General features: G+C 44.0%; 1 protein-coding gene across 3 annotated transcripts in view; it reads left to right on the top strand.

Annotated features, from left to right (window-relative positions):
* Positions 1 to 12238, top strand: part of LOC138491102 (probable cation-transporting ATPase 13A4) — a 995403-nt gene that overhangs the window by 155310 nt on the left and 827855 nt on the right. For all 3 annotated transcript variants that reach the window (XM_069617423.1, XM_069617421.1, XM_069617422.1), the window contains exon 2: positions 7252 to 7425. In XM_069617423.1, the coding sequence (XP_069473524.1) occupies positions 7252 to 7425 (174 nt within the window). The remainder of the gene's footprint in view (positions 1 to 7251; positions 7426 to 12238) is intronic.

The following is a 12238-nucleotide window of genomic DNA, read 5'->3' as shown; positions in this document are numbered from 1 at the left end:
CGGGCAGTGGCAAGCGCTGCATTACCCTTTCTATCACAGAGGTTCGAGGCGCTGGAAAAGGCAAGCGTCTGCTGCTGCCCATCCTGGCAACTCCTATCCCTAACCCAGGTCACCAATGGCACTATTCCCAGAGCACAACAGTCAGCACGCCCAGGCACACATTCCACTGCTGTGATTGCCCTCATCACTTCACACACTCCCCATCTGGGAAACACCTCCCTCACCAGGAATTTGGCCGCACAGGTAGAGTCTGGGTGTGTACATGGACCTGCTTCTATCCATCTAGCGAATGGACACACCACGAAAATTAGATACCTGTACCCGTTACATACTTGAATTATATCGACATAATCGATATGCAAGTGCTGAAAAGGCACATCAGGCCTTGGGATGACTCCTCTAATCACACGTAGTGTATGCCCTGTTGTTATGCCCAGATTATGCAATTTATCATAAAAAATGCAACGTGCCAAGTTCGGTATAAACCAGTCTTCAGGAATTGTTGCTAGATTCCTAGGAAACGAGGCCGTACCTAATGTTAGCGCCGAACATTTCCCTTACTAACAGTGTCGTACCCACATAAATCGGGGGCAAGTGGGGAAGCCTAGAAAACTAACCAATTACCACCAACATCAAAGCCAGCCACGAGCACCTCTTGGCTCCCAGTCTTCATGCTACCCAATAAATGACTTCAAAACCAGCCCACCAAGCAACCCGGCGCCTCCTAGTGCAGTGCCTGCTGGTGTTTGTAGTCCTAGTACAACAGCAATGACCCCTGCAATGGCAAACACACGTAAGCTGCAAGTCTGAATGCTTATAACCCGCCGCTTAACCCTATGTTCCCAGAAGGCCACTCAAGCCTCACCGTGCGTTCCCTGGGGAAACTTCAGACAGCGGCACACCCATGTACTATTAACTATTCCTAATCGTTGACCGATGCTCCTTTGTGTAACGGCACAGCTTGTATCCCGCACTAACTAATGCTGGGCAACTCCATACCTTGCTCCGGTACATTGGTGCTTCACTCCTAGCCGCAACGTTCCATCGTCCTCTGCCTCCTTCACTCTGATCACAAGTGGACCCTCCTTCACTCGAACGCTGACCAGGAGCTCTTCCAGCCCAGAACGGCAGAAGGATCCACGAAAACCCTGTCCTCAGGTGCGGCGGGCGTCCTTCTGCTTGGGGCTGGCTGGATGCTCCTGCAGCAGGATGCCCGCCGGCTAATTTGGGGATTGGTGCACCCCTTCCTTTCTTGCCCTTTGCGGGCTTTCCCAGCGCCTTGCTGCGCTTTGCCACGACCCTCCCCCTTCAAAACCTTACCCAGGGGGAGGGAGGAGGAGGACCCTGCCCAGGTTATCGGGGTGCCTCCTCCATTTGTCTCCATCTTCACCTTCAGAATAGATGGGATAGTGATGCAGGCAGAGGAAAGATGAATGCAGGCAGAGAGTGCAGGGTTGCAGGGCTGAGGGCAGAGTGCTGGAGGCAGAGAGCACAGGCCTAGAGGGAAGATGGGCAGGGGATCAGCAGGCAGAGAGCAGATGAATGCAGGCAGAGGAGCAGGGAGGCCACAGCTAGAGAGCAGAGGACTGCAGTCAGACAGCACAAGACTGCAGGGCTGAGGGCAGAGTGCTGGAGGCAGAGAGCACAATGCTACATGGCCGAGGTGATGGGGAACTGAAGGACTGCAGGGGGGCTTGTAAGGTTGAGGGCACAGGCCCTGGGTATAGGGAACAGGAGCAGTAGGACACAGCAGAAACCCGCAGAGCATGCACACAAACTGAATGCAGGACCAAAGTGCTCCTTCAGGAAGCACTTACACACGTACACCCCCTGTGCGGAAGCAGGGTTCTTAGCAAAACCTGGAGTACAACATTGGAAGATAATCTTACTCCCACTCTGGACCTGGCAAGGTAGATGCTAAGAAGGACTATTGGGCTTCTCGGGAGTGTAGCTCTCACACTCTTTCATAGGAATAAGCAGGTTTTACGAACTCTCCAAAGGTGCATTATGGGACATGTAGTTTGTGCAATATAATGGGACGTTCCACTGCTTTCCAAGGGGAATGAAAAGTAGACATATGGAGGAACATAGTTCAGCATGTACTGCAAGCTCCAGCTCGTCCACAGAGTGCTCCTTCTAGTGTTCAAGTGACAGAGTCAAAGCGCCTCCGAGGTCTTTGAGGCAATATTGCTCAGATCTTCCATACAACAATTAAATTAATCTACTCAGAGAATTGATTTCGTCAATTATCATTCAAATATTCTTCGATAATGTGCCTTGACATGTGTCACAGTGTACACTCGTCACTCCCTCTCAAAAGCCAGCCTTGTCTTTTAGCATGTTTGGAGAATGTTTTTGCGAGCCTGGCAGAGACCAGAAATGCTCTGGCTCCCACTTGGCATTTGTCCGTCTTCTATTTTTAGAAATATTACCAATCAGTAAACAATAAAGGGAGACATATTTTGAATGTGTTTAATTGGCCTCTGCAAGGCTGGCTTTTCAGGCAACATATGACTGCACCTATCACTCCATTCCAAATCTGCCTTATGTGTCCAGTTTTCTAGAACATTCTGTAGCAGCTCACCTGCATCATGTGTTTAAAAGTGCCCCTTTTATTTGGTCCGGAGATGGGATTCTGCCCGCGGCATGGTGAGGAGTGGGCAGTTTCCTCCTGTTCACATTTCCTCAGGTGGCAGGCAGACCAAGATGGCCGCCCCCGCGTGGTCGTGTTGGCATTTGCTGCAGTGCTTAACACCATCAGCCTTCACGTGCTCCTTGAATGACTTCAGGCCACGGCGGTGCAGAGCATTGCTTTAAAGAAGATCCAAGAGCAGTGTGTCCATCTTTCCCCCTTTCAACTCTCTCCATTCAGAACTGGAGTGTGTTTTGTCCCTTGGGGCTCAGCTCTACCACCCTTCGTATTTAATATTTACTTGGCACTTCTGATTGGTGTAATCAGATTGCTGAATATAGAAACACATTCTGTAGAGGCAGGGTAAAAAAAAACAATAAATAAATAAAATGTATAACCAACTAATCTGATGACATTATTTTGTAACTCTAATGTTCTACTCTGGATGATTAAATAGAATTTAAGAGCTGCCTTATTTGACATGTGGATGCTTCCAAGCTTTCTGAAAATGAATACCCAATTGTTTCATTGTATTTTTGATTTTCGCGTAGCTGAAAATAACCCTAGTGACCACAATCAATTGATAGCACATGGCCTATCTCTAAAACCAATGCAGTTGAACACAAGAATTATCAGCAAGAGTGTTTAACTGTGAATGCCAGTGGAAATCGACTCTGATGGTCAGAGAAATCACTAATTCAATTGAATGCACACATGGGTTCCCAACTTTATAAACTGAGAGTGGCATCCCTTGATCATGCCATTATTTACTCAGATATGATGCAAAATTTTCAAAGCTACAACATCCCCAACAATGTATCATGTCATACATTCCCTCAACCAAAAATACATGTGTTCAATTGGGAAGTCAAAGCCAAGAAAGCTCATTACCGATTCCAAAAAACGAGATGCCCTAAAGGAACCATTGGCCATGAGGGCATCGATCTTGGCAAACATCAAGACCAAATACAAGAATTGGCTCAAGGCAATGCGAGCCAAAAGATACCAAAATGAGGGGGAATCTATGTTGTGTTCATTACAATCTAAAAGTATTGTGGTAACCTGGTCCCTTTTGAATCAAGTGGCTCACAATCCTCAGTCTGTTGCACAGGCCAACAATGTTACAGAGCAGAATTGGATTGCTCACTTTTCTCATCTTTACGCCCTTCCCTTAAATTCTCCAAATTCAAATATTAGGGCTGGTATTAAGCACTTCCACCTAAAATTTGATTTGGATGATATTCAATACTTTATAAATAAAATCAGTTAGTCGGGAGCTTGTGGCCCGGTTGGCCTTTCAAATCGGACCCTCAAAAGACATCCAGAATTATGGCCAAACATCTTGTTCAACATATTCTCTCTTATCAACGAAACACAATCCTTGCCGACAACATGGAAACACTCCATTATAGTTCCCATCTACAAAAAGGGGGATAGAACATCACCAACTAGCTATAGACCCATAGCGTTATTAGACGCCCCAGGAAAGATTTTCTCTAGAATAATTCTGAGGGAATTAAATGAATGGACACTGCAATATCAATTTAGAGACCCCTTTTCAACGGGTTTTGTTGCTGGCCTTGGAACCAATCCCAATTTGATTGTTCTGAATTGTTAAAATCAAAGTATTCAACTAGAAATCAATTGCTATATATAGCATTTATTGATTTTCGAGCCGCATTCGATTCTATTGACCACCTTATCATGTATCACAAACTAATGCGGTATAATTGCCCTCCTTCTATACTATCCCTGATTGTGTTGCTTCATTCAAACACGATAATGCAAGTTAGACTAACTTTTGTAGGCAAACTATGTGCATTTTTCACAAAGTATAGAGGTCTCAAACAGGGATGTATACTGGCGCTGTCCATTTTCAATCTGTTCTTTTTTGTCTTGTTTGACCTGGGGATATCGTTGCGATCTCTTCAATGTGACCTTCCAAAATTGGGTTCTCATGCAATTAGTCATTTACTTTATGCAGATGCTCTTATACTCATTTCACAGACTCCCAAGGACTACAGACATTGCTTAATGAATTGGATCTCTATGTCTCCGCTAATAATTTGACAATCAACATACAAAAAACACAAATAATGGTGCGTAAACCTCATGTAAAACCTAAAGTAAGATCCTGTAATTGGTATCTACAAAAAGAGATCCTTCTAAAAATTCAACATTATAAATATCTGGGCATCACTATTTCAGACTCTATGTCTAATCAAACAATTGAACATGAGATGAGTTGCAAACTTCAAACTTTAATTTCCCAAACGAAAATACTTAGAGGCAAATTTGGGAAATTTATATTTACACATATTATGCAATTCTAGCAACAAAAAGTGATTCCTAGCCTAATTGGTGGTGTTGAGACGTTTTTGCCGAAGGATCATAATTGGTGGTATAAGCTTGAATCACGCTTTTGGAAGCAATTACTGCATTTGCCCAGATCCACCCCGCTACCACTTGTTCGATATGAATTAGGCTTACTTCCATTAGAATCTCAAATGAAGTGGAGAATGTGTGCATTTTTTAGAAATTCTCTTATGGGAATTTCGACTTGCGGCATTCTGGGCATTATGGCGCAACATCTACTGGCTCGTGAACATCTGTTCACAAAGCTGTGGTGCAATTATACACTGCATGCATTAGCTGATGCCTCGATTGCACTAGATCAATTACTTAATAATCCCCAACGAGCCAAACAACAATTGTACCAACATGACTGGATTGAAAATCGTAACTCTTGTCTTAAGTATAAGGACTTTAATACTCTCCCGTTTGGGCACAAACTCTTCCACACAATGGCTGATTATCTTACCAAATGCCCGTCACTTTACATACGTGACCAATATTTAAGATTTAGGCTGAATTTATGGCCGACAAGAGAGATTATGGCCAGAAGGAAATTATTCCCAATGGAATTGAACTACTGTAGATTCTGCTTAGTTAAAGCTGAAAAAGAAACTTTGGAGCACTGTATAATGGTCTGTCCCATGTTGTCCTACCAACGAAAAATCTACTTCAAGAAACACCTAGTGAACACTCATTGTAACATGGAAATGATTGAAATTTGGCAATGCATCTTCAATAGCTCCAAATTAGCGGTGCGAGTGGCAATAGTCCATTTTCTGGATGCAATTTTCCCGAAAAGTGGAAGATTGGATGGTGAAAGGTAATGGAATGGAATGGTGCTACATGCAACTGGTAATGTGTGTCCCAAAAGGGTTATATTATCCGAAGTAATGAGCTACATATCATGGAATAACTTCAAATAATGTGTACGTATTATTTTAATGTGATGTAAAGTAATGATTTGTACGTATTATTTTAATGTCATGTAAAGTAATGATTTGTACGTATTATTTTAATGTCATGTAAAGTGATGATTTGTTATATATTTGAAAAGATGATTAGATTATCCAACCAAATAAAAAATAAATTAAAAAGAAAGTCTAAAATGGAAAGTGTGTTAGGTGCCAATACCGGACACATTAATATACTGGAGAAAAACGCATACTGCACATCGCCCTTCCAGCACAGTAAACAAAACATAAGTAGGGGTGTTTATAAGTTGCTGGCCTTTCTTTGTCCTCTCATGCTTCCTCTGCAATGAAATAAGGTTTCTTCAGGGTGTTGACCTTTCCAGGAAGAGCTCAGACTCAGATGTGGTGTTATAACACCTGCACTATGTCAATGTAACATTTTTTGGTATGCCCACTTTCTCATGTCTAGAATGCAGACTGCGTAGAATGTCGCTGCTGCTCACCTTCTGGTGCACAGAGTAAACTCTGAACACATCTCCCTGGATCACCACTTTCTGTATGGGCCCCCAGTTATTGGGCATGTGTCTTTAAGGCTGGGCCCACAGTTCTCCAGCAGCAGCTGATGCACTATAGAGACACATGGGGCCTCATTACGACCCAGGCGTTGGACCATGGTGCTAATAGCACCATGATCCATGCCAGTAACTTACCGACTCTGCCATGGCGGAATGGGGAATTACCACCCCATTCCGAGGATGGCGGGGCGTTAATTCCCCATGCCGCCATGGCCCTTCCCCATTCCCATTTTTGCCCCATAGGGCTCAATTGGAATGGGGAAGGCTCTAATTACGGCACCGTAAATTACGGCGCTGTAATTAGCTCCTAGGTCCCTTTGCGGGTTGGTTATTTAACGCCTGCTAAAAGCAGGCGTTAAAGTGCAACCCGCAAAGGAACCTCGTAATCAGGTGTTAAGGGTTTAACGGCGCCGACACCTTTTACAGCGCCGTTAACCCCTTAACGCCTGGGTTGTAATGAGGCCCATGGACTCTCTGCTCATCTCATGCCTACTTCCTGTCTATCCCTTCTTTCAAAAGCCAGAGGACTGGGGCTGTGCCGTCTCTGTCTTAGCAGCACAATTCTGGGACTCCCTTCTGCTGGCACTAAGAATCCTGGGGGATCACCAGCTGTTTAGGAGGCACCTGTAGAGCCTGATAATTCCCTACTGCCTCTTCTGTGCAAGCGCCCCGTGATGTTCTTCCCGGCTGCACGAGATTGCCCCGGGCGCTCTTAGGCTGCACTTTAGAAGTGTTCATGAGAATCATGAATCAAATATGTTGCATATTTTATTGGCAGGATCTCTTTGGCTTCAGGACACAGAACTGTCGAAGCATCTTCTGCACCGTGGGGTACGTCTTCTCATTGGGCTTCCTATTGCTGCTGTTTTACTGGAAGCCAGAGTGGGATGTCTGGGCCCACTGCACCCTCTGCTCCTTGAAAGACGCGGACGTGATTTTGCTTCGAACCACGGTAAGTCAGGCTTCATCTTGAGCAATTAATGCCCAAATGCCAGAGATCAAATGGACCAACAATGTGCATTTTACATAATGGCACTGCATAGACACTTGTCAGCTTAGTAAGTGCATGGCTCTATTGCTCACAGCACTTGGAGAACCATTGTCCATCCCGGAAAAGGAAGAAGAGAATAGATAATGCCAGTAACTCATACAGGCCAGTCCAGACTAAGCCCCGCCCTTCCCCATGTATCTATTCATTCATAATATCCTTGGATGGGTTCTGTGGTTTATTGCTGGGCTTTGGCATGAAAATGCCACCTTCATGTTTCTTGAAATAGTGATTTGTGTGAATCGTGGCACATATGAGGTGAAACACAGGGCTCCCCCTAAACAACTTATTTGATTCCCAACTGAACAGGCAAGGTTTGGAGAAGAGTTGATGTTACTGCCTGAGACCTCTTAAATGTGCTACACGCCAGAGCCCAACCCCTCCTTGCCAATGTGTTGTAGGTTTCCAGGAGGCTGGCACCCACAGAATGGGTGGATCAGCCAGCATTTGCCCTCAGTTCTCCTTGAGGTGTGAAATAGATCGAATCCACTCAAAATATCCCCAACAGTCATTACCAAAAGTCGCTGGGAAAAGGCCGCGGTGAAGGGACTTTTATTTTGTGTTGTCCCATAAATTCAAGAGGAGCAGGGGCTGCAGCGGTGCCCCCGCTCTCCATGAGCGTATAATGGGTTTGGGGGCGGTGGGGGTGTCCCCTTCTTCCATTACATGGAATTCGGGGGACATTACAAAACAAAACGGCCTTTCACCGCGGCCTTTTCCCAGCGACTTTTGCGATGAATGTCTTTTTGTTGGGGACATTCTCACATGGACCCTGGCAGAGGAGACACTGGCACCCCTGCCAGTGACTGGCAGCAGGGCTCCAGGTATCAAGTGCTAAATATTCTGCACATTATACATCCTAAGCAGCGCCAACAACTCTCAGCTCCAGTCAAAGTCATGAACACCTGCCTGAGGGTGTTTAATCATATTTTCCAAATAATGACTGGCAGGCCTGCGTGAATGTCAAGTTAATTAGCCATTAATGAAGGTAATCAGACCAGCTAGTAATCAAGCTGATTATTTAAGATCTGCTTTATGAGTGATAAGAGCTGAAAGAGACTGTTCTAGGCCAAGTACTTGTTGAGTTGTGCAAGTGGAATAAATCTGACTTACAAATGCCACCCCCCCAAAGACAAGTATCTCACGATGACTATTAAACAAGTCAGCTACATACAAAAAAATCCAACAGCAGTGCTAATTTCAAAAGTGTAATTAGATTAAGATACTGAGGAAATTTAAAATAAAACGACTAATTAGTGACCAGGTTGCTTTAAAATGTATAATTATGTTGTGGCAAGCAACTTAAAAACTATTTTTTAAAAACCTTTGTAACACTGTACTTCAAACATGTCCCTTCAACTAATCTGGAAGGAAAGAGACAGTCAAACATATGTGTCGAATTGAGGAGCCCGAATATGCAAGCGCGGAAGCAATGAGCATGTGGCAGAGTCAAGGAATATTTAAACAATGCAGGAATCGGTTCAGGGTCTTAACCCTGCAAACAAAAGATAGACTTTGGAGAAGGCAGCTGCAAGGCTGTCCCCCTGCAATCTTGGTCTTCCCCTCCCTTCAGATCCCCTGTAAATTGATGGGGTTTCTCACCAGCTGTGTGCCCCCACGCCACACTGGCCCCACCACTTAGCTAGCTTCCAGCTTCCCTCCAGGTGGCGCCCCCTACAACAAATGCACGGGAGAAGGTCTTTTCTACTCGGCATTCTGTATGTCGGCCAGCAGGGGGCACGGTCTAGAGACCGTAGTCTCAGAAACCCATATGCGATTAGGCTGTAGTCGCCATGCAGATACATACTCAGTGCCCAGCGATTGCCACTTCATCAGCATCACAGCACCTATAGCACCTATAGCTCGAAGCTACAACCCCAATCGTGAAAAGGAAAATGTCCTTGAAACAGCCAACACTAAACGTTATGTCCCACACTTAGACTCAAACTGTAATCAAGCACAAAGGAAAGCACATGTACCAGTAAAGGTGGTCTCAATCGATAATCGATAATCAATAACTAGACAAACACAAGATAATTGAGTAACTATAAGTGCAAGAGAACAGCTAGGTTCATTCAAATATGAATGGCTGAAAAAACACATAAAAGCATTCTCAAACATAATAATACAAAAAAACTATAAATGAAATACACATCATAAACAGCGTCATAGTTAGTGATAAGAAAACCCTTTTATTGACTCACCCTTTGAGTTAGTAAAATACAACACCTATATGTTCTATAGGTAAAGGCTACTACTAATGGAAACTCTTTAACTGATAACTTCTTCTAAGTTCGTCCTAACAAACAATGTTACATTTCATATCATTGGTTGGCTGTATTGTACGGTAGCCCACCTGGCAGACAAAGTTCTCATTGGGCAATAGATTGCTCATTCGACCAGGCTGATAAAATTCAATTTGAAGAAGTTACTCCCTTCTAGCTTCCAAGCCTGAGACCTTATCTGCCAATTTGTTTGTGGCCTTTGCATGTTGTCCCTGTGTCTGGATGTACCAAGAGAGTAGCAGGTGTGCTATCTAGTTGAGCATGAAATAATGGTCACTGTTCTGATCACGTGGTAGAAGACCACAGTTCAGAACTCATTATCATCTATTTGTTGAGGCTTCTGCTATTCCAGCCCATGTGATGGTCTCCTGAACCACTCAGAGTGTTATGTGTCTATTCATCATAGAGTCGTTTGGCCTGGCAGCTGTTTGCACCTGGAGATCAAGGCTATCTGTACTTTCTCTCTGCTTGCAATAGAGACTAATTAACTTTGCAGTTTCATACTGTGTTCTTCCGGGGAATGTTATCTGGCATGATTAAGATTCACCGCCAGGACTCCCTTCCTTTCACTAACTTTGATGCTTTGATGGCTGGGCTTCTGTTTAAGGCCTCAGACTGTGTACACCACAGTTCGGAGCCAGGATTCAGTATTTCAGAATAGAGACCTTTCAGAATTATGTCGATAAAATAACAATACTGTGGCACTTTTCCCCACCATTTTAATGCTCTTTCTGTTTTGTGCATACATACCGCATACATTACTCAATGCCTATGTATTCTGCAACCCACTCATACCTATGACCATATTTATGCTGCTTGTATAACCCTATTTGTGTACTCTGCAACCTTTCTGTACTCATGTCAGCTTGTACCTTTGTTCACCTCTGTCAGCATTTGGATGGGACCAAACTTTGTGTTGATTTTATCTGCTTCATTGCATTCCCCCTCTGGTCAATGTGCTGACCAAATACCCTTTTGTTGTCCTTTCATCGGGTCCACTTCTAGTGATCCAGACCTTAGAGATCCCACTCAAGGTACCTCCCTGCTCCACATATTCCTCTGGACCACATGTCAAGAAACAGCATTCTCCATCTCCTTCACAGTTCACCCAATGCTGTGTATAATTATTAGGATCTAACGGGGGTTCACATTTTGTACCAAATGTCTCAAATTCCCTTTCTTTGACATGCATATGGGTGTGTTTATCTGTTTGAGTGTGAACATGTGCCATGTTATCTCTAGCCAGCACTGTTGTCAGCATTTGTTTCACCATTATTTTCTTCCCTGCTCTTTCACATTATCTCAGTATAATTTGCATGAAGTCAGTCAGTGCTGGTATTAGTACTGTTATTAATATTTTAAATGCATTAGCCAGCGAGGCACCCATGAGAACAAGCAAGAACACCTCTCCTTCTTTTCTGTTATGTCAGCCTCCTGCACCATTGTTGTATACAGATCCAGCAGCGACATTATTACTTCTGTCAAACTCCCATTCTGCTAGTCTTGTGCTGGTATGAAAGTACAGCAACTTGAGCCAATCTTGGCACAAACTCCCCCTCCATGGAAGCGAAGAGGTAAATTACATACCTGTTTTGGAGAGTCATCAGTCTGATAGCTCTCAACTCCTCCTTAATTGCATTAAGCCCATTTGTAGTGGCATTTGTCGTTTGCAGTAACACCATCTGGTTATCTACAACTGCTTGGCATTTAACTCTGCTTGTAAGCTGGGGCCAGGTGGGAAGTAAACAACATTGATGCTTTACTGAACAGCCTATGTTCAGTTGGTATGTCATCCAATGAATACACATTTTTCTGTGAAATGTAATTCTCTCTTTTGTTCTCTGTAAGGTTAGGGATTGTTTATTTCTTTGCTAAATATCTGTCAAATGGTATTCACATATCTGCACCACATTACTGTGGAACACTTCCAGTGTTGGTGAATGCAACACTGCCAGTGAGCATATACCACCCCAATCTGGTGGGAGCTGCATATAAGCCTTTGTACTACAGGCCCAATTGTGGTCCATCAATACAGATGTGACTATCTTCATACTTGGCAAATCCATAATGCAATCACATCATTCATTCTTTCCTACCTTCATTGTGCCATCGTTTCTGAAGCACACAGAAGCATTTGCATCTTAATGATGTCCTTTGGCCCTCGTTCGTCCTCTATCCAAGTCAGCAAATTGCCAGCTGTTGTCCTTTCCACAAGACCTTCATTATTGGCATTTGTCAAAATTCCCCTCCATACTCCATTCAGAGCTCCTACTATACATCCTATCATTCCTTCTACCCATCCTTCAGGAGTGCACACTTCCCCTATTATGTGCAACGGTGGCCTATCCCAGCATAGGGGTATCTCTTTTCCTTGCGAATCTGTGCACTTCAACAGTGGATATTCAATCATTGTTAACACACCTCTTTGTCAC

The sequence above is a fragment of the Ambystoma mexicanum genome, chromosome 10, assembly GCF_040938575.1.
Source record: "Ambystoma mexicanum isolate Mex_15411 chromosome 10, UKY_AmexF1_1, whole genome shotgun sequence".
NCBI lineage: Eukaryota > Metazoa > Chordata > Amphibia > Caudata > Ambystomatidae > Ambystoma > Ambystoma mexicanum.
This window is presented reverse-complemented; position numbering and strand designations above follow the sequence as displayed.